Source organism: Oculina patagonica, chromosome 13, assembly GCF_052425735.1.
Source record: "Oculina patagonica isolate OP01 chromosome 13, crgOcupat, whole genome shotgun sequence".
In the NCBI taxonomy this organism is placed as follows: domain Eukaryota; kingdom Metazoa; phylum Cnidaria; class Anthozoa; order Scleractinia; family Oculinidae; genus Oculina; species Oculina patagonica.
This window is the reverse complement of record NC_135770.1, coordinates 22,103,011-22,130,108: the sequence shown is the minus strand read 5'-3', so window position 1 is coordinate 22,130,108 and position 27,098 is coordinate 22,103,011. Positions and strand designations below refer to the sequence as shown.

General features: G+C 38.1%; 2 protein-coding genes across 2 annotated transcripts; both read left to right on the top strand.

The window, feature by feature from the left end:
* Nucleotides 1-834: 834 nt before the first annotated feature.
* LOC144636523 (uncharacterized) lies at nucleotides 835-5,656 on the top strand. The gene is made up of 6 exons (XM_078495752.1): nucleotides 835-901; nucleotides 2,982-3,274; nucleotides 3,726-3,840; nucleotides 4,090-4,129; nucleotides 4,559-4,685; nucleotides 5,141-5,656. The coding sequence occupies exons 1-6, from the start codon at nucleotides 835-837 to the stop codon at nucleotides 5,654-5,656; spliced, it is 1,158 nt and encodes a 385-aa protein (XP_078351878.1).
* A 13,401-nt stretch (nucleotides 5,657-19,057) lies between these two features.
* LOC144636391 (uncharacterized) lies at nucleotides 19,058-26,802 on the top strand. Its single transcript, XM_078495594.1, has 6 exons — nucleotides 19,058-19,175; nucleotides 20,757-21,049; nucleotides 21,195-21,309; nucleotides 21,860-21,899; nucleotides 22,899-23,025; nucleotides 25,329-26,802. The coding sequence occupies exons 1-6, from the start codon at nucleotides 19,109-19,111 to the stop codon at nucleotides 25,830-25,832; spliced, it is 1,146 nt and encodes a 381-aa protein (XP_078351720.1). The 5' UTR covers nucleotides 19,058-19,108; the 3' UTR covers nucleotides 25,833-26,802.
* Nucleotides 26,803-27,098: the final 296 nt, after the last annotated feature.

Genomic DNA, 27,098 nt, shown 5'->3' with positions numbered 1-27,098 from the left:
TCATAGTAATTCTTCTTGGACAATCATGTCCAATGGTGAAAGGCGCAATGAAGTTAACCCTATGTGAAGCACCAACCCATGAAACAAGGCCAGAACACGACACCGGGAACTCCGTGCCCTACTCTTTTCGATAAGGGTGTGGGTTCTTTAACGTCCCCTGCTGACCATATAACACTGAAGATGCAGGAGACGAGGCCTACAGTTTATCGTCCTTATCCGAGAAGACTAGAACATCTTACCATTTACAGATGTCATATTGCAAAGGCAGCAGGTTCCCCTCAGTGTTGGTCTGGTCTGGGAGTCGAACCCGAGACCTTCAGCACAACAGTCTGGCACTAGTTGGGAGAATTTGCTCAATCCTTATTACCAGTGATCTGTATGTTTGAATGTTTAATTAAGGTGTTGACACCTGCAATCTTAGAATTGAGGCTGAATTGAGAAAAAATTTGCAAGAAAAAAGCTCTTGCATCGTAAAATGTATCATTCGATTGCCTATACAGAAAGTTCAGTTAATAGCTAGAAGCTGAATGTTTTTTTTTTATCTTATTTAACTCCTGCCAAAAGGGTAACACGAGCTTTCAGATGTCAACATTACAATACAAAACGAATGAGCAATTACTAATGCTCCATTTGTGACTAATGGATGCTGCGCGCTGTCATCGAATAAACTTCTCTCATTGGCTAAAATCGACATTAAAATGCTTTATGTATTGGCAAAAAAATGATATTTACTTCAAAGTTCTCAATTCGCTCGCAAGAGATTCACGTTGGCAGGCAACTTGTTAACATGTTTGTCCAACTCTCGAGGGATTATTTTTTTTTTTCTCAGTTACCATGTTCTCTCTTTTCATTTGGCCAATTTTTTTTCTTGCGCTTTCCCTGATCACCGACGAAACCCAAGGTAAATTCTCTACCTTTTGTTGTTTATACGAAGCTATTCTTGCTTTTTAGTGTGTTTGTGTTATAACTTATTAGATGATATCAAAATACTCTGTTCTAAAAGGAATCCGTTAGAAAAGCTATTTCATTTCAAGTAGTGTATGTAACTATGTGTTTTGCAAATAAAAAATTAAAAAAGAGTTTATTTTCTTTGTAACATTCTTTATTTCCTTGTTTCCTGTAATTTTGTATTTTAATAACACAATAGCTGGTTAATTGATATACTATGGGTGTCAACCAGAACTGAATAGAAAATAAATTGTCGAAGAAGTCGAAGAAACATTTGTGTAAGTACATAGTTGCAAAAAACAATGGCTCCTGTTATCCGATATTTAGTTATTTCAGTGAGACATACATTTACATCCCAGTGTCTATAAAGAAACATTGAAGGATTGAAATTAGATATAAAAATTTATATATATACATATAACAAAGAAAGAAAAAAGTATGCCACTATTCTACTTTCTTTGCTCCCCAGAAAGTCAACCATATACGTGTCCGTCCTAAAGTATTTAAACAATTGCGTTTTAAAAGGTTGTTTTTCAGTTTTAATTCTACTTCATGATTTGCATATCAAAAATATGTTGTTTTTTCAGAAGTGTGGCGAAGATTTTCCGGTTTTATAAAGTTTTCTGTTTTATCTGTTTTATTTGTCTTTTACTCCCTAACACACGGATAAAAATATGCAATTTTTTATAGCTTTCGCTAGAAAAGTGCTAAAAAACGAAGTTACGTTGTAAAAGGATGTTGTAAAAGTTTAAAATTCTGAAAAATAATATAAGTTGCCGTGCTAACGGCGATGAAGGGCATAATAATCGTTTAAGCAGGTGGCTAACAAAATATTTTTACAATCCTTTCTGTTATAATCCGGTTGTGTTATTTGTGTTATATTATCTTCTTAATACCCACAACAGCCATCTGTATATTTAATAACTCGTTTAAAAAACAATTCAGAATCTCTTTTACAATTTACTTAAATTTATGAAACAAATATTTGTCTACAGTTAATTAAAATGTAAAAACCAAACGTTAAAGTTCCCACTGTGTCAATTAAATTTAAATCAAGTTATCAAATTCTGTTTCAGTCGCGATATTAAAATCTTGTTGCTCTATTAGAAGTTGCTACATGAAGTGAATTTCCTTTAAGGCCTCTTTGCAGTACAACTGCAACAAGGAAGGTTTCAATGTTGTGAGCACTAATAGTGCCTATTCTAAGGCAAGAAACATCTAAAGTGCTAAAATACTTTAGTTTTGTTTTTGTACGTGAAGTGTCTCCGTCACTTTCAAAACGAGCCACGAGCAGTACGTTGTTTTTGAAAAAAAAAAAGTTCATTTTTCACAATGCTCTAATCGACGTTTGCGTACGTTTTCCCTTTCATTTATATGGTGAATTACGACACAATATTGCAAGACCATTGTCATCAATAATATGCTATATATATATAATGGTGAAGCTTCTAGCTAGCGACAGGCTCCACACGGTTACTCTTTATAGCCCGCAGTTAGCCCACTAAAATGTCACATTCTTCCCACCAGTGTGAAAAAATGTTGCCGCAAGAGGACCTCAGCGGTTCTTCAAAAATATTCCCTCCACTGATATATTTACACTGAAAAAATGAATTCCACTATCGGAGCGTGTCGAAAGTAGCATCGAAGATTCCAAGGCACCGTTTAATGCTTACCTGTAAGCCTGGTCGTCCCCAAAGGACGAATGTCACATCCATTTAATTTTGCAGTTTGTCCGCCGTATTCAGAATAGTCGGAGGGCAGTAAATAAATCACGTCGGCGGTAGAATATATGGAGAGAGGTCTTTAATGGATTTCTTAATGGTATGGGTTAAAAATGCCAGCTTAAATGTGTCCTTGATACCTGAGGACACCGCTGTTTCAATAGTGTTTGCATTTATGAAAGATTGTAAAATTGATGAGACTGGTGGTTTTGACGACACTTTTTTCTAGAACACCAGTATTTCAACATTGTTTTAAATACAAAGTATAATGTTGTGCTTGAAGTTTATTCTTGTTGACTGCTCTAATTCCAGAAACAAACATTGTGTCGCGCGATGGTACAGCCTTCGGTCAGACATTTAAACAGCGTCAGTTCTCGAAAGACGAGTTCCATTATCTGAACGTCTCCGGAGTGGGAACAGTTACCGTGTACGATGTCTTTGATTGTACCTTTGAATGCCTCAGCAATCCTTTGTGCTTTTCTGTTAATCTGGCCGCCTCCAAAGGAGCGGACGGAAAGCTTTGGTGTGAGTTGCTGTCCTCTGATAAGTACAGAAACTTCACAGAGTATAAAGGAAACAAGACTTCGCATCATTTTGCCATTAAGGTAAGGTTTGATTACACGAACAAGGTAATGCCACTTATATTGTACATATTCAGTCGTAATACTATACATTTTTTATCATGTAACTTTTTTAATTCTTAAACTATTTTTTAATCTTTTAATTTTAAATTTGAACTATTATTTTGCAGGGCCCCCCCCAAAAAAACCTTTGTTGATGTGGGGTCCCTGGGTAAAGAACATTATTATTATTATTATTATTATTATTATTATTATTATTATTATTATTATTATTATTATTATTATTATTATTATTATTATTATTATTATTATTATTATTATGTATGACTGCAGTATGATGTTTAATAACGGGGTGTCTAGATCTATTACCTACAATTTATTGCCGTAAGATATTGCTGTCACCATACTCTTCTTGTACTTATAACTGGTCCATAAAATTGTTAAATTGACGATCAATGACATTTTCTTATTTCAGTCGCCCTGTTTTTCAACGCCGTGTCAAAATGGAGGTGCATGTGTGACGAACTATAAAGATGACACTTTTAAATGTCTTTGTGTTAAAGGTTTTATCGGCGAATATTGCGAACAAGGTAGGAAGGTAGAAGGTAGAGGCGATTATTAAAATCTTTTGCAAATTTAAATTAAATTAATGCAATCTGTGAAAGTTTGCAACTGGCTGTGGAAGTTTATGCGAGTATCTTATATCTGAAAAAATGTGCTTCCCAAACTGAAACACCCCTTCCAGCCCTCCCTAAATAATGAGCGGCCCTAAGTTAAATGATAAATAAATGTCATACAAGAGCGCTGTAAACTATGTAATTTGTTTTTATCTCTTTCAGCGGTGAAGTCGTGCAAGGAGCTGTATGACGCGGTATTCAAGTAAGTCAAAACTCTTCTTACAAACCAATGATTCATTTGGTTGTGAAACTAAAAGTAAGATTATGATCTATCATTCGATGGAAAATTACGCTAAAAAAAATTACATTCACAGTATTCACACAACTGGAATAATTCGTATTTTGTGCGTTACCATAGCAGTGGTCAAATTTGTCTTGCGAGCAGCGAGCACTTAAGAAAATACAACTGGCGAGCAGTGAGCACTTTGTAAATTTTCCGCTAGCATTTTAAAAACGGAGAAGACCCTGGGGACGAGGTTGACCCTTAACGAGTCGACGAGCATTCCTGTCACATTTGAATGGGAGTTTCTCCCACTCCCACCTCCTCCGGGCACTTGACCCACTTTGCAATTATGAAATTCTCTTAAATCAGCTTTAATTAATGTCGGCTACTTACATTTACGTGCAACAGGGCAAACGCGAGTGAGCTGGTTACTCTCCATTTAAACTCAAAACCAATTTCCATTCTCTGTCACTTTGGAGATTTTGGATGTGGAGATGGGGGATGGACGCCGGTCATGAAGATTGATGGCAACAAGGTAAGAAATGAAAGCGTAATTTAATGTCAAGTCAAAAGCATCAATGCATGTAAAATCTATTAACCTCTTCTTTTTCTAATACTTAGCCTTATAGTGGTTGCAAAACTCATTGCATTAACTCTCACGGGGAACCAAACTGTCAAATAACAGTAACAGGAAACTTATTCACGATTATCAGAACTGAGCAGGGGAACCAAAAAATCTTAATAAACTTAAGCTGTTGCTCGACTGAGGGTCATTTTTGAAAGTTTCAATTCACGGGCAAACAGATATGCTGTAGATATTAATTATATATTATTATTGTTTTCATTTTAAACAGAAAGTTTACAGATCATGACAATTACTTTCAAGAATTGAGTGGAAAGATTTAAAATAAAACTGAGAATAGGATCTGTGACGCTTGTTCAAGGGATACATAGTTTAGAATATTTTTTATTTTTTTTCATTCTTCTCAGGCTACCTTTCATTACAACTCGGGATACTGGAGTGTTAAAAATGACTACAATCCCCCTGGAGGGGAGACTGGGTTTGGCACACAAGAGACCAAGTTACCGACCTACTGGAACACATCCTTCACCAAGATATGTCTTGGAATGAAGATCGGTCAACAGCTCAACTTCATTGCCATCAACAAGCAGGCCAACTCTCTGTACTCACTGATCGCTGATGGGCAATACCGCGCCACCTCACTGGGTCGTAACACGTGGAAGACGCTGATTGGTTCACAGGCCTCTTTGCAGTACAACTGCAACAAGGAAGGTTTCAATGTTGTGAGCACTAATAGTGCCTATTCTAAGGCAAGAATCGGTTTCCTTGGTGACAATAATGAGTGCCAAACCTGTGATTCTAGAATCGGGTTTGGTACAGGAGGGAATCCTGATGACTCTAACAAGTGTGGAAACGTGGCATGTTGCTTAACAGATAATGGTGACAATAACATCAAAGCCATGGGATATATTTTGGTTCAGTGAGAAGGACACTGACAACGTTAAAATTAGAAGCTGTCAGAATATTTGTTGTCAGAAAATAACAATTTGCAAACATAGAAAGATGCTGACTAATGCATGTTAGTTGTATCTCGGAATGTGCTGTCAATAGATTTAAGAAACAGCGGTCAATATAGAACAAATAAACATTGGTGTTGGGAATTATCAAGTGTCTGAATAATATTTTGATGTTATACATGCATGCAAAACGCATTCGTTCCGCCTTGCGACAGATCCTCCCAGGGGGAGGGGAGGTGGGGTTAATATATTCCCTTTATCCCTTGCAGAAATTTACTGGTTCCCTAAAGTGTTTTCCGCGAAAAGTATCCGTTAATTGTATCCCTTGTTTAGTCAAAATAATCTATTTCTAGCTCCCTAGAAATAATTCTACATGTTCTCTTATGCCCCAAACCCCTGTATCCCCTTCAGTACTGGTGTATTCATACTTGGCTGGAGCTAAGTCATTGGATTCAAAGCGCTTTTCCAACAGCTGCTGTGTCCCCAGTTTAATTCCAAATGAGTTGAACGTTTTGTCGATCTTACCCTGCTATCAAAGGTTATGTTTAGATACACCGATTTCATTCCTCCTGGGAACAAGCGTTCTACGATACCGGAAACTCCGTGTCCAATTATTATCGAGCAGGGCTAAAGCCACTTCCAGGCAAAGTCCCTTTTCAGGTCAAAAGTCTGTTCTTGGAATGTCTCAAAATCCATCCTACCCACTATCAGACATATTTACGATGGCCATTTATAAAATAACTCAAATACTACGCGCGCTCTGATTGGTCAAATTGTTCAAGAAACCTATGTACTATTGTACCGGTTAACTCCCGCTTCCGTCCCGACATGGTCGCACTACGCTCGATTACGCATAAGGACGAAGAATTAACGTTAGTTTAATATCTTCTTTTGGTCTATCTGATTGTTAAAACGGAGAATATGGTTCTCAATGTGAAAATTTACTGAGGGTAGATCACAAAAACCAATTTTTCCACTCACCACAGTTGGAGTGAAGTAACTAGAGAAAAAAACGAAAACGCAGAGAAAAACATATGAGAAGGAACACAATAAACAGGACGGCTTTCATCGGACTGGAAAAATATTAAAAACATGGATATCGTTCCATTCAACATTTACTCGGCAGAAACTTACGCTGAGTCCTCGCGCTTGAATTATAATTTTAGTTTTATATGCTTTCAGTGCTTTCTGCCAAGTCTGTTATTCGGCGAAAACGAAATATTACGGAATAAATAAAATCATAACAAATTTCTAAAGCAGAGTTTGTGGAACTAACCTTTATTCTCAATACCTTCGTCAGTCTGCGAAGTTTGTAAACTTGCAAAGTTTTCGTGCAGTCTCTAACTTTCGCGATAAATGACTCCGGCCACAATTTGCTAGTTTTCCACGTCAAAGAACTTTAAAATCGTTGAATACATTTCGTACTATATGTCAGTTTGCATTTTTCCTTTCCTTTCTTAAGACTTTTATAGACAACTTTTGAACGTTTTTGCTCGTCGATCCGTGAATTTTGTGTGCGGAGCTGAACCTATGTTTTATTCTTTCAGCCGTTGTGATTGGTTTACCGCGTCATCCGATGAACTTGTTGAGAATAAGACATTTGATCACGAAAAATAAAATAGATTCCTATGTCTTTGACGAAAGTTTTCTATAGTAATCTCATAAAAGCAATAAACCCCACTTTCTAGGGCTTTACTGGCGTAATAAAACCACTTGGGATGTTGGGAGAACACTCGAAAAGCTTGTAAATCACTCGTCTGCGGCTCGAGATTTACAAGCTTTTCTCGTGTTCTCCCAACATCCCGCGTGGTTTTATTACGCCAGTAAAGCGCGGTCTATTGCTTAAATAAACCAGGTGCATCCATTATACGCACGATTTTGCTTTCATTCTTAGATGGCGCCTTTTGTCTTGGACTATCACTGAAAAAAGCGTCTTTTGCTAGGGCGCTCGTCACCAGGATCTCGTGCCCTCCTCACGGTCTTCTAATTTCCACCTATAGACATTAGACAGAGAAGCATTTTATGCGGCCGAGTTCAGTCTATTTATTTCGCGGTAGATTTTTTGTTAGAAAGAGAAGAATTCTTCCAGGCTACCTTTCATTACAACCCGGGATACTGGAGTGATAAAAATGACTACAATCCCCTTGAGACTGGATTTGACACACAAGAGACCAAGTTACCGACCTACTGGAACACACCCTTCTCCAAGAATTGTCTTAGAATGAAGATCGACCAACAGATCAACTTCATTGTCATCAACAAGCAGGCCAACTCCCTGTACTCAGTGATTGCTGACGGGCAATACCGGGCCACCTCACTGAGTCGTAACACGTGGAAGACGCTGATTTGTTCACAGGCCTCCTTACAGCTTAACTGTAGCAAGGAAGGGTTCAATGCTGTAGGTAATTATCCGTGATAACACCAACAACAATTTCTTATCAGAGTTTGAGAAGATGAAATTCAAAGTTCACAAGGTATAGGCAAAATCTCACGTGTAGCCATTTTGTAAATTCGTCTTAAGCGATTCAGTGGGATTCAGCGGAACTTCGAAATTTGTTTTCGATGTTTGGTGTTGTTAGAAAAGATTTCTTTTGATAAGATATTTCAAGCAGTAACAAAAAAGTTTGCAATAAGGTGGAAATAATTCTGGTACAACAATTTCTTATCAGAGTGTGAGAAAATGATATTCAAAGTTCACAAGCTATGGGCAAAAGCTCACATCTTTTAAGCGATTCATGGGAATTCAGTGGAACTTTGAAATTTGTTTTCGATGTTTGGTGTTATTAGAAAAGATTTCTTTCGATAAGATATTTGAAGCAGTAACACAAAAGCTTGCAATCAGGTGTAAATAGTTTTGGTACATAATTTTGTCCAATAACTACTCGAAGTCCTGGCGGATTTCCTCTTAAAACATCTCTATAGATTCCACGTTCTTTGTGGATGTATCAATTCTCGCCATTTTTTGTACTTGTGTCTCTAAACCGGCTCCTTGTAGAAATGGTGGCCGTGGGAAATATGCGTCTTACAGTTACGAAAACATTAGCGCCTCTTGAAATAAGGAAGCTTGTAAAGCGTCTCATCTTAGGGACCGGTCATTATTTATGTAGAAGGGGGGGGGGGGGGGAGGGAAAAATATGTTGGAAAGGTCAAAATTTCTGTAAGGCCCCCCCTCCAGGCCATGTAAGTAGCAAGTGACCCCCCCTTCTTTATTCAATATTTACGTTATGACCCCCCCCCCCCCTCACCTCATATCTTCTTTATATGCCTTAAGTAATTATTAAATGCATGTTACATACAATCTTAATTGCACACTTGTTCTGATGCACAAAGGCTGGATCAACACTTAGTCAGCCAAGGCTTCTTTGCTATGGATACTCTTCCAGCAATAGGGCAAATTTTGGACGAGTTGTGTGTATAGTAAACATACATCAATTATTAACTTCTTAACTTTGGAAAAGTGATAGTTTTTACAAATTATGCTCTCATGGTGAACACAAATGTAATAACCATGCAAAATATAATCTTTTCCAATGATTTTCCTAAAGTGTAAAAAGAACTACTTTCTTGTTGTTATATCATGTTTTATTACTTCTTGGGCTATTGCAGTGATAATCATTTTGTAAAAAGAAATAATTTCAGTCAAACCAGATATTAAAGCAGATAGGTCTGGATTCTTTTAATGTTTAACTAAAATTTGAGATAACAATGGAGTTTAGAGTGCAAACAGTATTTCTGTAAAATACAAATCACTATAAAAGTTGTACATAATTAGTGGAATTTAAACAAAAGAAAACAATAGAAATAGCATAAAATTGTACAATTTAGCGTCACTGTTTCACTTATAGTGTTTGCACTCTTCTATTTAACTGTTTTACCCACCTCAAACTGCTGATCCCCCCCTAAACTTCTTTATAAAAATTTGTTAGCCCCCCCCCCCCCTTCTTGCTACTCTGAAATAGCCTTGACCCCCACTTCTTTTTTCCCTCCCCCCCCCCCCCCCTCTACATAAATAATGACTGGTCCCTTACATTTTCAAGGACAAGAAAATTATCGAAACTTGTAACGTTATTGGTAAAATCGCGAAATTAAAGTGATTTTGGATACGACATTTTCGCAAAATCGCGAAATAAACGTTTCGCGAAAATTTAATGTAATATATATCGATGATGATGATGATGATGAAGATGATGATGATAACAATAAAAGTAATAATAATGATAATGATAATGAAGTTCACATTTTGATATTTAGTTTAACTCAAATTTTATTGTCAATTCAGTATTAATATATTGTTATTTCCTTTAAGCTAAAGAACTTTATTGTTACTGTAGGAATTTGTGGTTATGCAAATAGAGCTACTTGTAGTAGTAGCAGTAGCAGTAGCAGTAGCAGTAGCAGTAGCAGTAGCAGTAGCAGTAGCAGTAGCAGTAGCAGTAGCAGTAGCAGTAGCAGTAGCAGTAGCAGTAGCAGTAGCAGTAGCAGTAGTAGTAGTAGCAGCAGCAGCAGTAGTAGTAGTAGTAGTAGTAGTAGTAGTAGTAGTAGTAGTAGTAGTAGTAGTAGTAGTAGTAGTAGTAGTAGTAGTAGTAGTAGTAGTAGTAGTAGTAGTAGTAGTAGTAGTAGTAGTAGTAGTATTTGTTGTTGTTGTTGTTGTTACCGTCTGTTGCTTGCCGTGTGTACCGGAATGTGAGTAGTTTCGAGTGTGTCGTGAACATGCGAATTTTTTCCATTTTTCCGATGGACTTATTTAATAATTCGAGGAATCAAATTAATTGAAAATGCTACATCGTAAATCCCCTAGGGGAGGGTGGAGGGAGTACTCAGGATTTCAAGTGACGGGGATGATCGAAGGATCTTTTTGTGTTTGAAATTTTCGATTCCGGGAATTTTTTGGGGGTAGGAAAATTTGGCAAGTATTTTTTCGGGTGGCTTGATTTAAGAAGGGTTTTTTTGGTTATTAAAAACAATCTAAAGATTTGTGGTAGTGCCTTGACCGCATAGTTCTGCGAAAAGACTACAAACACTGAACGTGTTTCTAATGTTTTTCTTTGTGTTATATCATTCCCCCTCTCTGGATATATATGAGTCAGAAATTCGGCAATGGAATTTTTGGGGTCGATTTTTGGTCCAGGGAATTTTTGGGGTTTTGTTGGAAGCCCTAGGGATGTTTTTGGGTCTTGATTTTTGCCCCCATTCAAACGTCCCCGTCATTTGAAATCCTGAGTAACCCCCCCCCCCCCCTGGGGTAAATCCCGACCACTGACATTAAATAGCGTCATTTCTATGGTCTATAAGATTGTAAATTGAAGTCAACATGTTTTTTTTACCATAACATTAATTCACCTGTTAAATCTAATGAAAATCAATTTGAAATCGCGCGTATGACAGCGCAAAAGATCACTTATTTTTACGCCTGAATTCGGCAAGTTCGTAAAAAATTGCACAAAAATGACCCAATTGACTTTTCCACAACTCTACGGTTTCTATTTATTGGAAAAGTCCGATAGTTTCTCAGGTTTTATAGGAAATTTCCTTTGAGTTGTATCACAGGTTACGTCATTTTCATGGTGTATATTCTCACTGAGCTTAGCTTTCGATTTATGAGCACGCAAAAGGGGACAACACAGAACCTGTTAAACCGGTCTTGTGAAGTAAAAATGTCGTGAGATATTTGTACTCGTTTCGCACGTTATTTGTACTCCACGAAGCGGAGTTGGACAATAATGTCATTATAACAGGCCACTGCAGGTAGTTTCTCTCGCCATGCTTAGAAGTGACAGCGCATATAAGTAGGTTTTTTAGTTAATTCTTTCTTTGTATTCAAGTTAGTTTTTAATAATAGTTTTTAATTCTTAGGTATTTTTCGTTTTATTGTATATAGTCTTATTAAGTATTTTTAATCTTAGTTAGGACCTTTCTGAAAACCACTGTATAGTGAATGAAGGCTTCCTAATAAACGATTATTATTATTATTATTATTATTATTATTATTATTATTATTATTATTATTATTATTATTATTATTATTATTAGAGGCCAGCAGCGCGTGCGATTGAATGTCGAAAAGAAGGAAGCTGAAAAAAGTGTCAAGGACGAGAACCAGTTTTAGCCCAGTAAAGTTATGCCAGGAGGTCAAAATGCTTGCAACAGAATTTTTCTTTTTACATTGTTTGCTTTTGAGGCATGTATATGAACATACTAAAAGTCAACAAAAATCAACTCATGGGAAATACGTAAAAAATCCACGTATTGACGACTGCCATGTTTTTATGCTAATTAGCCATTGTAAACTGTTCTGTCAAGGCATTTACCACTTTAAGTTACACTTAACATGTTAAAACAAGGACTGTTAAGTACAGTGTACATTCAAATTCTATCATGAACCGTTTTCCAACAAATATTCAACAAAAAAGTGTTATTTTCTAAAATTAGCATTTTAATTTCATTAAAATGGTAATTTCTCAACCCTTGCTAGCCAGTAACTGGACTACCATATACCATCACCTGATTTTCTATCAGTACCTTTCTAATTGTACAGTAACAGCGGCGGAGCAGAGGGGGTAGGTGGATCTGTAGTCCCCCAGCCCCTTGGGGGTGTTACATGTATACCTTGGGGTGGCGTCTGCCTTGGTGTACAACTACCTCCCCCCACACACACACACACGCGCGTTTAAACACGCTCCGCCGCCTCAGCTGTGAAAATTAAATCATAAGGCATCGACTACTTCCCCGATGTCCTCTGTATCACTAGCTCGATCTGTCGGAAACAAGCACTTCCACGACACTCTCCACAGGCAGGTGAACAGTCAAGTCCGTACTTTTTGGGCCTTCATGGTGTCGTGTTACAATTCATCTTGCAGTTACATCTGATAACTCAGAGGAGAGTTTCCAGTGCAGGTGGTATGTCGGTCCTTACCTGAATTAGAATACCATCAGTTTTTTTCCATCTCCAGTCACACGGTGGAAGCCCTTGATTTCCAGTCCAAAGTTGCACCTGGTAGTTCACTCGAAGGAAACGAAATTTTGCAGCAGACGACGTCGGAGGCAAGGACTGCGCTTTAACTGCGGTTGTACTTCTATCCGTCTTTTAGCAAAAACTTCGATATCGCAAGGCCTCCAATTTTCTTTTTTTTTTCATCTCTTTCTTAAGTCATGCATCAACATCCTCTAATGAAGCCCTTGACTCTTCTTCGATTCTGACATCAAAAAGCTGCTTGCCTTATGTGTCTCTCGTTATGTGTAATAAACTACTTGTATCCGAAGTCTAGACGACACGTTATCAATGCAGCTTCCTAGGGCCGCAGCGTGTCCACTGTCGAAAATCCAGATTTTATCGACTGTGCTAGAGACAGTAAACACTTCCTGTTCTGAATCCTGGTCTTCCTCAAGATATACTCCTAAATTGTCAGTTTGTGGCATATAAAAATTTGGGCAACAAACCTGAAGCGCGTCTGCAATAAGAACAATATTGAGCGCTTCGTCAAACCAAAAAATGACACCTGCAAGCTCTCGCTTGTGTCTTTCCACTTAGCATATTCTCCATAAGTTGACCTTTGCAGCCAAACTAGCTCATTTCTGTGTTTAGACTAGTTCGTAACACCACAGACAATAAATATCTGCTTAGTGGCTCATTTGTAATGAAAGTCCAAGCCTTTCACTACAAGGGCTGATCAAATGTTATGGCGCGTGCTGTTTTCTTGCTTGATCAGATAGAAAGAATAGGATGGAATAAGTACAGGCCGGGCATGTTGGACGGATGTAAGACAATAATAGGCAGGAATACTACATTTGCTTTCCCTGGATGATTTCCCTTATGTACCATTTGACTAACCAGGCCGTGGCCACTTTAATAACCGGCACGCATACATGCATGCACAGGCGATGACGCTTTACAATGATCCCCGAAATTGCATTTTTCTTATTCATTTTAATTTTTATTTGCCTTGACTACAAAACGAACCTTCAATACATTACAAACCTACAGTATGATAAGATAAATACATTAAATCATTATGAACTTCGTCATTTAGCAACAGAAAGGCCCAGGATTGATTTCCACACCTAGTCGATACTGGAGATTGTGTGACATTTCCGTATTGAAATGGTCTGAAATGTAATGAAGTTAACACCGCTTACTAGAATCACTTACATGAATTTATGCAACTTATCAAACAAAACATTTTAGATCAGCTAAATCAGCAATAGGGTAGAAGTTCTTTCTGAACCCTGGCTTCTCGTACAAATAGGAATACGGATACCGTCACTGTGTTATTTTTAATGGCTTGAGATAAATACCCGAATAAATATTATCAAAAGCAGTAAAAGGAAGATGGCGAGTCGCGAAGGGAAAAAAAAAGAAAATTAACTTAAAGTTAAATATTATCGACAACAATGCACGTCAAAGCAAACAATGATTTCAGATAGCTCACCTTTGCAATCTAATCAAGATACTGCTGCCATCGGTCTCCCTTTTGGAAAGGTTTCAAAAGTTATGACACTAACCGGCCTTCACTCGTCAAATTCAACATCAGTCAACTTAGTCTGCCATCACGTATGCCGACTTCGAATACACGTACAACGGTAAAGAAGTTCCTTAAGCGAGCTCACAATTATCCAGTACATCATTCTCCCCTGACCCCAAAACTCCGTTTAACTGTACGTTAGAAATCAAACGCATTTTGCCGATGGATGCTCTTAAAGTTGATTCATACTCATTGACAATCGAAAATGGCGTACCGAAACTGAGTAAACAACAAAGTGCCTAGTTCCCAGTGCTACTCGGTTGGAGTAATCTCTCACACCTCACACGACCGTCCACCGGGCGATAACATATAGGCGTCACCGCCTAAAAAAAGGAGAGACTTTCCATAAGATGTCTGTCGGTAAATTTGGTTCACCTTTGGGAGTAATTGCTTTTCAAGCGCCAAGGTCATTATAAGTTAGAGGCCGCTGGACCTTGGGATAGTTGTACTGTGATATTCAGTTTACTCTTCCTTCTTTAATAATTTTATCAGGCGTTATCAAAAAGCATTACTTGAAATAAATACGTTTATCTGAAGTTTGGATAAAGGCACTGACGGGACTTGCTCGTGATCTCTCATACATAAACTCTGTCCTACTAATCTTCTAGGAAACCGGTTTCGGCGTCATCTATGGGTTGAGTTTCTTTTTGGTTCTCGTCCTTGCTCAGAGGGTTTTTCTCCGGGTTCTCCGGTTTTCCACCCTCCACAAAAATCAACACTTCTAAATTCCAATCCATCAGTCAGGAATTAAAACAGTTCAATTAAACTTCCTTAACGAAATGCGCGAGAAACTCCTGCTCTAAGTAAGACGTCGTTTTTTAATTAACCTGTCGAAGAATTACATTAAATTAATTTTAACGGCTCTCTTAAAATGTACGAAACACATCTGCTCTGCGTCACGTCGTTTTTAATTGGTAGAAAAATTTGAAACACTATTTTTTACTGCGAAATTAAAGTGTTCGAAAAACTTCTGCTCAAAGTCAAGTCGTTTTTTATTTGGTTGAAACAGTCATCCAAAACACCGTTTTTACTGCGAAATTAAAGTCCCCGAGAAACTCCTGTTTTGTGTATTAAGTTTAGAGTCACGTCGTTTTTTGGTCGAAAAATTTAAAATACCGTTTTTGCTCCGAAATTTAAAGTGCCCGAGAAACTCCTGCTTTGTATACCAAAGTAAGTCACGTCGTCTATAATTTAATACCTTGTCGAGACATTAAAAGAAACATTATTAATTGCCTTTTTAAAATTCCAGATAAACTTATGCTCTGTGTACCTTGGTTACTCATGTCTTTTTTAATCAGTCGAGAAATTAAAATATCTGATAAAATTCTCCTCTGCTACTTACGTCTGTCTTAAAAAAAATTAAGGAAATTCCGACAGCGACATGCGGACCATTCTTAGTAGCGACATAACAAGCTTTGAAATAGAGACAGAAGACATGTAAACCTACCCTAACAGGGCCTCAATAAACGCTAAAAACGACAGCGAAATCGGAAAGTTTTGCATTTACCAATAATTGTTAAAAATTGGCTAGTACCACCCGACTCATTAAAAATTCATTAAAGAAAGCAAATAATTCGCTAATGTCAGCACACAAATTCTCATTCTTCTCTCCTTACTTTTAGCATGGCACTAGTTGGGAGAATTTGATCATTCCTTATTTCTAGCGACCTCTATGCTTGAAAGTTTATATATATATATTTTCAGTGAGAATATAAATGTTAACACATGCACTCTTGGAAATGAGACTTCAGTAAACTCTTACTTCCTAAAATGCAACATTAGATTTTTGTTCAGAAAGTTCGATTAATAGTTAGAAGCAGAAGTTTCTTTCTTGTTTAACTCCTGCAAATTTTCAGTTGCCAACAACACAATGCAAAACGAACGAGCAATTACTAATGTTCCACTCATAGACTAATGGCTGCTGTGAGGTGTCATCAAATAAACTCTTCCCAATGGCTAATACTTAATTGGCACAGAAAAAAGTAATATTTACTTCAAAGTTCTCAGTTTGCTTGCAAGAGCTTCACGTTGTCATTCAACTTGTTAACACGTTTGTCAGACTCTCGCGGGAATAATTTTCTTTTACCATGTTTTCTGTTTTCATTTGGCCCATTTTATTCCTTGCTTTTACTCTGATCACCGAGGAAACCCAAGGTACGTTCTGTTTCTTTTGTTGTACGTGCGAGACCATCTTTTTTTCTTCGTGTTTGTGTTAGAACTTATTCAGTTAATATCAAAATACGCCGCAATAGAAGCAATCTGTTCGAAAATTTAGTTCAAATATTTTGGAACATTCTTTGTTTCCATTATATATTGTATTTCCATAACACGAAAGCTGGCTATTTGATATATCATGGGTGTTGGCTTAAACTGAATGAAAAGTGAATCGTCGAATAAAGGAAGTAACTATTATGTAACTTTTTTACAACTCTACGGTTTCTGTTCACTGGAAAAGTCCGATAACTTCTTGAGTATTATAGGAAACTGTCTTTGAGTTGTATTACAAGTTACGTTATTTAACGGTCTATATTCACACTGAGCTTAGCTTTCGATTTATGAGCACGTAAAAGAGGACAACACGGAACCTGTTAAACCGGTCTTGAGAAGTACAAATATCGTGCGATATTTGTACTCCTTTCGCGCGTTATTTGTACTCCATGAAGCGGAGTTGGACAATAATGTCAGTTATTATAACAGGCCACTGCAGGTAGTTTCTCTCGCCATGCTTAGAAGTGACAGCACATAGAGGCCAGCAGCAAGTGCGATTGAATGTTACAGAAAAAGCCGAAAATAGTGTCAAAGACAAGAACCAGTTTATTCGATCCCACAGACCAGAGAATAGGAAAAACTACATGAGGAGGAAATCTACATCGTTTGTCTGGTGCTAGTTTTTGACGGATAAAGATTTGTAACTGAAATGCTAAGTTCTCATTTAAATTGCCAGCATCATGAAAATTGAAACAGCTGGCGATAAATAAGTCGTTAGCTCACCTCCCACCAGTGTGGCCCTGGCTCGATTCCCGGACCCGACGTCACTTTACATTAGGATATCAACAGGCCACAAACAAGTCTTTGCGAAGGATTCTATACTACAGTGGGGGGGGGGGGGGGGGGAGGGGGGGGAGAAGGGAATTCCCAGATAAAATCGGACCAATGGTTGTCTGGTTGAATCTTGAAAAAGTTATAAGCGTTCAAAGCCAGCGCCCCCCTCCCCCTCCTTCTCGGTCTGGATAGGGTTAATGAAGTGCACGAGAAACTCCTGCTTTTGTGCACTAAAGTTAAACAGGTCGTTTTTAATTAATCTGTCAAAGAATTAAATTAATTACTTTTAACGGCTCTCTTGAAATGCACGCAAAACTTCTGCTCTGTGTACTAAGTTTAGAGCCACGTCGTTTTCTAATTGGTGAAAAAAATAAAACACGGTTTTTTACTGCGAAATTAAAGTACCCGAGAAACCTTAAGGTCGCCTGAAAACAGTGGAGAAAATTTTAGCCATTGAGAATTTTTTATCAATTGAGAACTAATTTTGTCCGTTGAGGAATTTCCATCAGTCAGGAATTAAAAAAGGTTCAATTTTAACTTCCTTAATGAAATGCGCGAGAAACTCCTGCTCTAAGTAAGACGTCGTTTTTTAATTAACCTGTCGAAGAATTACATTAAATCTATTTTAACGGCTCTCTTAAAATGTACGAAACACATCTGCTCTGGGTCACGTCGTTTTTAATTGGTCGAAAAATTTGAAACACCATTTTTTACTGCGAAATTAAAGTGCCCGAAAAACTTCTGCTCAAAGTCAAGTCATTTTTTAATTGGTTGAAACAGTCATCCAAAACACCGTTTTTACTGCGAAATTCAAGTTCCCGAGAAACTCCTGTTTTGTGTATTAAGTTTAGAGTCACGTCGTTTTTGGTCGAAAAAATTAAAATACCGTTTTTGCTGCGAAATTTAAAGTGCCCGAGAAACTCCTGCTTTGTGTACCAAAGTAAGTCACGTCGTCTTCAATTTAATACCTTGTCGAGACATTAAAAGGAACATTATTAATTGCCTTTTTAAAATTCCAGAGAAACTTATGCTCTGTGTACCTTAGTTACCCATGTCTTTTTTAATCAGTCGAGAAATTAAAATATCTGACAAAATTCTCCTCTGCTACTTACGTCTGTCTTAAAAAAAAATGACGAAATTCCGACAGCGACATGCGGATCATTCTTAGTAGCGATATAACAAGCTTTGAAATAGAGACAGAAGACATGTACACCTACCCTAACAGGGCCTCAATAAACGCTAAAAACGACAACGAAATCGGAAAGTTTTGCATTTACCAATAATTTTAAAAATTGGCTAGTACCACCCGACTCATTAAAAATTCATTATAGAAAGCAAATAATTCGCTAATGTCAGCACACAAATTCTCATTCTTCTCTCCTTACTTTTAGCATGGCACTAGTTGGGAGAATTTGATCATTCCTTATTTCTAGCGACCTCTATGCTTGAAAGTTTATATATATATATTTTCAGTGAGAATATAAATGTTAACACATGCACTCTTGGAAATGAGACTTCAGTAAACTCTTACTTCCTAAAATGCAACATTCGATTTCTTGTTCAGAAAGTTCGATTAATAGTTAGAAGCAGAAGTTTCTTTCTTGTTTAACTCCTGCCAATTTGCAGTTGCCAACAACAAAATGCAAAACGAACGCGCAATTACTAATGTTCCACTCATAGACTTTTGGCTGCTGTGAGGTGTCATCAAATAAACTCTTCACAATGGCTAATACTTAATTGGCACAGAAAAAAAGTAATAGTTACTTCAAAGTTCTCAGTTAGCTCGCAAGAGCTTCACGTTGTCATTCAACTTGTTAACACGTTTGTCAGACTCTCGCGGGAATAATTTTCTTTTACCATGTTTTCTGTTTTCATTTGGCCCATTTTATTCCTTGCTTTTACTCTGATCACCGAGGAAACCCAAGGTAAGTTCTGTTTCTTTTGTTGTACGTGCGAGACCATCCTTTTTTCTTCGTGTTTGTGTTAGAACTTATTCAGTTAATATCAAAATACGCCGCAATAGAAGCAATCTGTTCGAAATTTAGATCTAATCTTTTCGAACATTCTTTGTTTCCATTATATATTGTATTTCCAAAACACGAAAGTTGGCTATTTGATATATAATGTGTGTTGGCTTAAACTGAATGAAAAGTGAATCGTCGAATAAAGGAAGTAACTATTATGTAAGTTAGCTGCAAGAAACATTGTCTCCTGTAATATGGTTCTTTGCAATATTTCATTGTGGTACAAGAATAGTCGACGCAGGAACATCAATGTAGTTGGATAAAAAATTGTCAAAATTTAGATATTAAAAAACATACAAACAAAAAAGTATGGCCCTTGTATTATTTTTGCAGGAAGAGTTGAAACGATCACTAAAAAAAAGCTGTTGCTAAAAGTTATCTGAAAGATTTCTTTGTCAGTTATATACTTTACGTTCCTAGGTATTAAAAAAAAACTCTGTGACAAGGAAAAAGTTGCAGGTGTTCTCATTTAAACTCAGCTCAAAAGGATGTTTTTATGTAAAGGCCGGTTTACACGTTACGATCCGTCGGCCCGATTTGTTCCACGCAAATTTACACAATGCGATTCGTCTGCCGGCTTTTGCCTATTGAAATTGATTTCTAAAATCTGTGACACTGCAACAGATTTTTTAGAAATCGGGCCGATTTTTAAATGCGCACTCATTTTCTTATCAAATCTGGGCCAAATCAGGCCGACAAATCGTAACGTGTAAACCGACCTTAAGTTTCAATATTATCTAATGATTTGCATGGCATGTTAAAAGGATATTTTTATTTAAGTTTTCATATTATTTCATGATTTGCATGTCAAAAGGATGTTTCTGTTTGGAAGATTGCCGCCCGGTTATATAGCCCCCCCCCCCCCCTTTTTTTTAATTTTTATCTGTTTTGTTTAATTTGTCTTTTTCTCCCTGACTCCCTGATATGCCAAGAGTGATGTTCTTACCATTTGTGCAGCATGTATATGGAAAACGTTTTCTTCCTAAGCCAATTAAAGATTTTTTTCCGTTTAGAAACCTCTCCGAGAACCCTTACGTTTAAAGAACTAAATTTTAAATCACCCATTCAACATAGATTAAATGATGCGCCGAATGAAGACAAACCTGATTTTTTCAGAGATATAGCCATTTATTTTCAATGCAACGAGATCATTATAGGAGGAGATTTTAATTTAGTTATGGATGTTTTAAAAGATAAGAAAGGGGGCCGTGACAACTTACTTACACACTCACTCACTCACTCACTCACTCACTCACTCACTCACTCACTCACTCACTCACTCACTCACTCACTCACTCACTCACTTACTTACTTACTTACTTACTTACTTACTTACTTACTTACTTACTTACTTTCTTACTTTCTGTATTTATAAAGGATTATCAATTTAATGAGACAGGTAGACAGTGTTGAAAACATTTTTCTAAACTATTATTTGAAACTATTTTAAATCTGTGATAATTCTTCTTGTTCCCACCCCAGAAACAAACATTATGCCACGCGACGATAGTTCTTTCGGTCAGAGTTTTAAACAGCGTCAGTTCTCAAAAGACGAGTTCCATTTTCTTAACGTGTCAACAGTTGGAACAGTTTCCGTGTACGATGTCTTTGATTGCACCTTTGAATGCCTCAGCAATCCTTTGTGCTTTTCTGTGAACCTGGCCGCCTCCAAAGGAGCCGTTGGAAAATTTTGGTGCGAGTTGCTGTCTTCTGATAAGTACAGAAACTTCACAGAGTACAAAGAAAACAAGACTTCGCATCATTTTGCAATTAAGGTAAGGTGTGATTAAACGAATAAATTATTGCCACTTATTGCCTATAATTTATTGCTTTAAGATATTGCTGTAAGTATAGTCTCTTTCTAAACATAACTAGTTTCTGCATGTGAAATTGACGATCAATGACATCTTCTTATTTCAGTCGCCCTGTTCTTCCTGGCCGTGTCAAAACAGAGGGACATGTGTGACGAACTACAAAGACGACAAGTTCAAATGCCACTGTGTGGAAGGTTTCATTGGAGAATATTGCGAGACAGGTAGAAGAGTCATTATAACAAACTTTTGTAAGTTTAATTAATATTGTAAATAGACTGTAAGATGGCACAGCTGTTAAGTTAAGTTGCCTTAATTAGTTTCTTTGGTTGCTCTCTGCTGTGTGCGGCAATCCAAATTACAGTAAAAAGTAGACTTTGATAATTCAAAAGGGCAATAGAGTGATTTAATTTAAGGAGGCTCGCAATGGTTTCCGGCACTTTCCAGCTCTTTTACTTTGATGCGTCAGTGCTAAAAAACTTTATCAATCGCTGCTACAATAATAAAATCAAAAAAGTGTCCAATCAATGCTGATCAAATTGTGGTCATTCTCATGACGTCACCATGACAACAGCATTACCTGTTAAAAACACCCTTAATTTTTAAGGGCTCGAAACTCAAAAACGAGCTCAGGGACCCCATTTTTTATAATTGAGTTATGGTCAGCAAGTAAAGATGCAACTTGTTGCAAAGTTAAAAAAATTCTATTGAGCGGTTTCAGAGCCACCCACAAGAGCGCTGTTAACTATGCTTATTTGTTTTTATCTTTGCCAGCGGCGAAGTCCTGCAAGGAGCTTTATGACGTGGTATTCAAGTAAGTCAAAGCCCCACTAACAAACCAACGCACCATTCGGATGATACACTAAAAAGTAAAATTATTATCATCGGGCGATGGAACTTCTCGATGCTGTAATATAAGGCTGTAAAAATTGCACTCATACAACTGGAATAAATTGAAATTAATCTATTACCAGAGATTTTCTCGAAAAATTCGGCATTGCTTGAAAAACGGTTCGGTCTCGTCGCACGTGTCGTATGCTACAAAGAAAGCATTAAAGCCGCAAAAATTTTCACTGTAGTCGTCCTTTTTCTTCCAAAAAACGGTCAAATTTTAAGAGTTCTCATTGAAGCAGACTGTTAGAACACTCAACTGTGTTTAAACAGCTTTAGGGAAGACGTTTTTTTTTTCTTTCTTTTTTTTTTTTTTGCACTCGTGCCAGCCTTCCTTCTTTATTTACTGGTGAAAATATATATCTCTTATATAGCTAGACATTTTTCCCCAACAGCGCGCCCTTATTGGCTAATTCGAGGTCACATGACATCTAACAATGAAAGCTGTTGCCCTCCAAAAGTCTCTGAGCGGGCAACATGCATTGCAAAATCTATGACGTCAGAGGGTAACATTTTAATGTTGCCCGCGAATGTTGACCGACAAGTGCCATTTTCCTGAGCCTTCGTAGTGCTATATAACAAAACACATTACACATTAAGTGTAACACATTAAGTGTATAATATATATATAAAAAAGGTCTTTATATTGTTTATTTGTGTTTTGGAAGCAGTTTCTAGCACCTCGACTGGCTGTGATACATCTCCTTTCGTCTGACTCCAAAATATGGATGTACAAGACGCACCGAGTTTTTTTAGAAAAAAAAAACACTGAACGAGACGAAACGCATGTTATGGCCTATAAATAGCCTAGCCACTCACAAATCTGATAGCTCAAGACCCTTAACCAGAGATGCAGACTTCTAGCATTACAGACTTCTCATTTCTCTCCCGCGGCGTAATCGTAGCTCTTTTTTTCTAACAGGTCAAACTCAAGCCAGCTGGTTAAGCTCCACTTTGACTCAAAACCAACTGCCGTTCTCTGTCACTTTGGAGAGTTTGGATGTGGAGATGGGGGATGGACGCCGGTCATGAAGATTGACGGAAACAACGTATGTTGTTAAAAATGTTCGAGTTGTAGCCAGGCTGCCCAGGCATGTTAAAAAAATTCGAATTAATAAGTTGACACTGAATAAAAATATTGTTTTTGGACGTTTTGGCCACTACTGTTGCCTTCTTCAGCAAGATAAAAATGCAAATGTTCAACGCCGTCCTGTTAAAATATGTAACGAATGTGTGAAAACTAAATGAACTTTCCGAGTGCAACAAAAGTCTCTAGAGCATTCTTAATGAGTCTATAAATTCTTAATGCTATTGTAAACGTTTGGTAGCGCTATATGTTCGTTTATAGCGTTCCTATCTCGCACAGAATGCCAAGCTTCAAGAATTAGTTGTTATTTCCACACCGTTGACCTGTCAACAATTTCGACGCTCTCCAAAACTATTTGATGGTCGTTAAGCATATGGTGTTTTGCCAACAAAGAGTTTTCATCCAATATTGCGATGGCCTTTGCGTGTTCTTTCATACGTGTTTTAAGCGCGCGTGATGTCTGGCCAACATAAACACAGTCGCAATCGTTACACTTGATCTTATATACAATATTGATCAATAAACAATACTTTTAGCCAGTGTCAACTTATTAATTCGAATTTTTTAACGTATGTTGTTATATACATGAAAGTTTTTTCCCAATAGTGCGCGCTCTTATTGGCTACCTCGAGGTCACATGTTATACATAAAACTGTTTCCCGCCATAAGTCTATCTCTGAGCAGGCAACATTGCAAAATCTATAACGTACGGAGTACGGCAGTGCACTGTTACCCTCGAATGTTGACCGACGACCGGCGTAAGTCTCTAAGACTTCGTTGTGCTATATAGATTAAGCCAAGCCTAAAAGCGAAGCTCCCCGGTTATTTACTTTAATTTAAAGGAAAAATAAGAACTTAAGTCTGCGATCCATTCAAAACCCATTCAGTGGTCAGCGGCCAACTTGAAAAAAGAGGCCTTCATGGGTTCTACACACTGAGCCCGCGATATTGTCATATGATACTGGTCAGCAGATGTATTGACAGCTGCAAATTGACCATAACATGAATGCCCATGAATGTTAGCTGACGTTAAGCTTCATGACTTTAACGGCGACTTTAACCTATTTCTGGATCATGGAGAACGGCCGCCATATCATGTGTGCGACGTACGTATGTAACAACCTCGTCCCCAGGGTCTTCTCCGTTTTCAAAATGGCGGCTCCATTTTGATACCTCGTCGCCGAGAAGTTCCTGGGGACGAGGTTGCATATGTAAGTACGTATGTACTTTCGCGCCCGCGAGCCTTTCCGCTAGGCACGATGACCATATGTAATGTATGTAAAAATTATATGTCTGTCCTGATTTAAGAAAACGAGGCCCTCGTAACTGCCAGGGGCCAGCAACTCTCTTAGCCCTCCCCTCCCTTCCCCCTGTGGGTTCGAGAGAGCCCAGGGGCACTGCTCGGAAGCCTTCCCATGCCCGGTCACAGCTGAGCTCTCAGAGGCCTCAAGGCTGCTGAGCCCAGCGCCCCGAAAACCAAAAGCCGGGAGCAGTCCTGACCACATTTTAAAGCGAAGTCTTTTCTGAAACAAGCCGAAAAGCTTACTTTAGTCAGCCCTCCAGCCGGCCTGCATTTCAACAGCTGACCCAGGGCTCCCTAGGGTTGTTAGGTCAGGGCCCTAACTGCCTGCCCACGGGGTCCTTGACGTTTGCTCTCCCCCTCAAATTTCACGGACCGCAATGGCTTGAAGGCCGAATGCGTCGGCCTTCTGCAAACTGCACGTCACAGGCTGCTCTGGCCTACTGAGACTGCCTTTTGTCCCGTTAGGGATTTTCCTTGCCAGCAATCTGTCCTTATTTAAGAAAACAAAGTCCCAGGAACTGCCAGGGGCCAGCAACTCTCTCATCAGCCTTCAAGCACGGATCCCGGAGTCCACGTTTTGTAAAATCCAGACAGATGTATGTATGCATGTTTCTCCTATTTCTGAGGATTTTCTATGATTATGGAGGCTCCGCTCTGCGGCCTTTCGGGCAATTAGGGAGCTCCACTATAACAAGTTAACAAGTGACCACAAACCACACAATGACTGGTCCCTCGGGAAACCAGTTTATTTTTCTCCGTCTCGGGAAACATTGAGATTTTCGGGAAACAAAATTTCAGTATCTCTTTCCCTCATAACCAGTCATTAAATGTTATTTGTTTACTGGCGATCCTTTCAATCGCGCAGAATCCTGATTACGAAAATGAGATAACCATGCAGCGCATGTTCAAATATTAAAATATGACGTGTTATTTTTTTCCTTTTTTTCCTTTTTTTTTTCCAGAACACTTTTAATTATGACTCGGTGTACTGGAGCGATAAAAAGGACTACAACCTGCGTGGAGGGGAGACTGGGTTTGACACACAAGAGACCAAATTACCGACCTACTGGAACACATCCTTCTCCAAGATTTGTCTTGGAATGAGGATCGGCCAACAGATCAACTTCATTGTCATCAACAAGCAGGCCGACTCTCTGTACTCACTGATCGCTGATGGGCAATACCGCGCCACCTCACTGGGTCGTAACACGTGGAAGACGCTGATTGGTTCACAGGCCTCTTTGCAGCTGAACTGTAACAAGGAAGGGTTCAATGCCGCCTGTACTCCTGGTGCTAAGGCAAGAATAGGTATCCTTGGTAACAACCAAAACGACTGCAATGATTGTGATTCCAGAATCGGGTTTGGTGCAGGAGGAGCCTTCAGAACGTGCGGAAACGTGGCCTGGAAATCAGCAGATAATGGCGACAAACAAATTAATGCCATGGGATACATTCTGGTGCAATAGAAAAGAAGATGATGAACGTTTAAGCTGGCAGTTTTGAAAAACCCTTACTTGATTATGTTTTGCTATAATTTGGCGTTCCATTTCAACAAGCATATCACCTTTACTCATAGGCGTAGACTGCTAGCAAGGCATTCTCAAGCAGCCTGTGCGTTATTTTCGTCACATTAAATTAAAGATTAATCGCAGCGTAATCACATGAACAACGAGCGCACACGCGTGAGGATTTCGGCAAAGAAATGAAATTAAAGATGAGACCCTTCACATTTCTTCCCACGTTTTTAGGGCTATTTTGGTTAATTAGGATTCGTATTATTGATTCCCTTGATAGCAGGACATACAGATAGAAAGGAGCTAAGACACAGCAGATGGTTCAAGCATTGCGGATATATTCAGGACCGAGACGATGAGATCTCTCACGACCACTAATTTAAGGAATCCTATATCAGGGTTGTGACAAACGATTTGAGCAAAAAATAGCGCTTGACATGTGAAAATAGCTCAAATCTGGCCGTGATCTGTGAATTGAATAAACCAAAATTGTCAAACAACAAGAATCACGAAGCCAAAGATTGATTTTGTATGGATGATGCGGTTCTCTCGGCTCGATTTATGCGTTTTAAGACTTGCCGCCACACTGTGAGCTCGCCTGAGAAATCAAGTCTTGCTACTAGGCTATTGAAATGTAAATGCCATGCAAAGAAACTTATCAGTTAAAGCTTTTTTCAATGATGTATGCTGTGATTTGTGAAATGGTCTTAAACATATACGTGATTCGTGATTTGAAGGAAAATAGGAACGTGTTTTGTGATTGGGAACCATCCCTCGCTCTTACCACTCTGCTATATGTGTAATACAGATCCTACATCCTACAATTTTAAACAGAAGATGTGTATATGCCTCATTTGTAGCTTGGCACTAAATCACCGATATTTTAAGTCGGTTACTTATGAACGTGGACTGTTTCGAAACTGTACGTTTTTATGTAAATTGTCAAGAAAATCGGTTAAAAAAACTTGTATATTTGATAGCTTTTGATTAATGCTTTAACTCTTCAATTTGTAGTATAGTTCTATTACAAAGCCTTCAACTTGGTTATGTGGGTTTAATTTATAGTTTTTGTTACGCTACTAACCACATTCATTAGCTTTGCCGTACTTTTTTTGAGTTAAAATAAATATCATTATCGACATACAGTTGTCATCATTGCTATTATCATTATCCGTCATGCGCGTTCGATTAGGTTAGGTAATCGAACATAATCGAACT

What these genes read in the sequence shown, in the direction of transcription:
- LOC144636523 (XM_078495752.1), top strand. Translation starts at nt 835, where the DNA reads ATGTTCTCTCTTTTCATTTGGCCAATTTTTTTTCTTGCGCTTTCCCTG. An exon ending in CGCATCATTTTGCCATTAAG is followed by an intron (nt 3,275 to 3,725) that starts GTAAGGTTTGAT and finishes TTCTTATTTCAG; the next exon opens with TCGCCCTGTTTTTCAACGCC. An exon ending in TGAAGATTGATGGCAACAAG is followed by an intron (nt 4,686 to 5,140) that starts GTAAGAAATGAA and finishes CATTCTTCTCAG; the next exon opens with GCTACCTTTCATTACAACTC.
- LOC144636391 (XM_078495594.1), top strand. Translation starts at nt 19,109, where the DNA reads ATGTTTTCTGTTTTCATTTGGCCCATTTTATTCCTTGCTTTTACTCTG. An exon ending in GATCACCGAGGAAACCCAAG is followed by an intron (nt 19,176 to 20,756) that starts GTAAGTTCTGTT and finishes TTCCCACCCCAG; the next exon opens with AAACAAACATTATGCCACGC. An exon ending in CTTTATGACGTGGTATTCAA is followed by an intron (nt 21,900 to 22,898) that starts GTAAGTCAAAGC and finishes TTTTTCTAACAG; the next exon opens with GTCAAACTCAAGCCAGCTGG.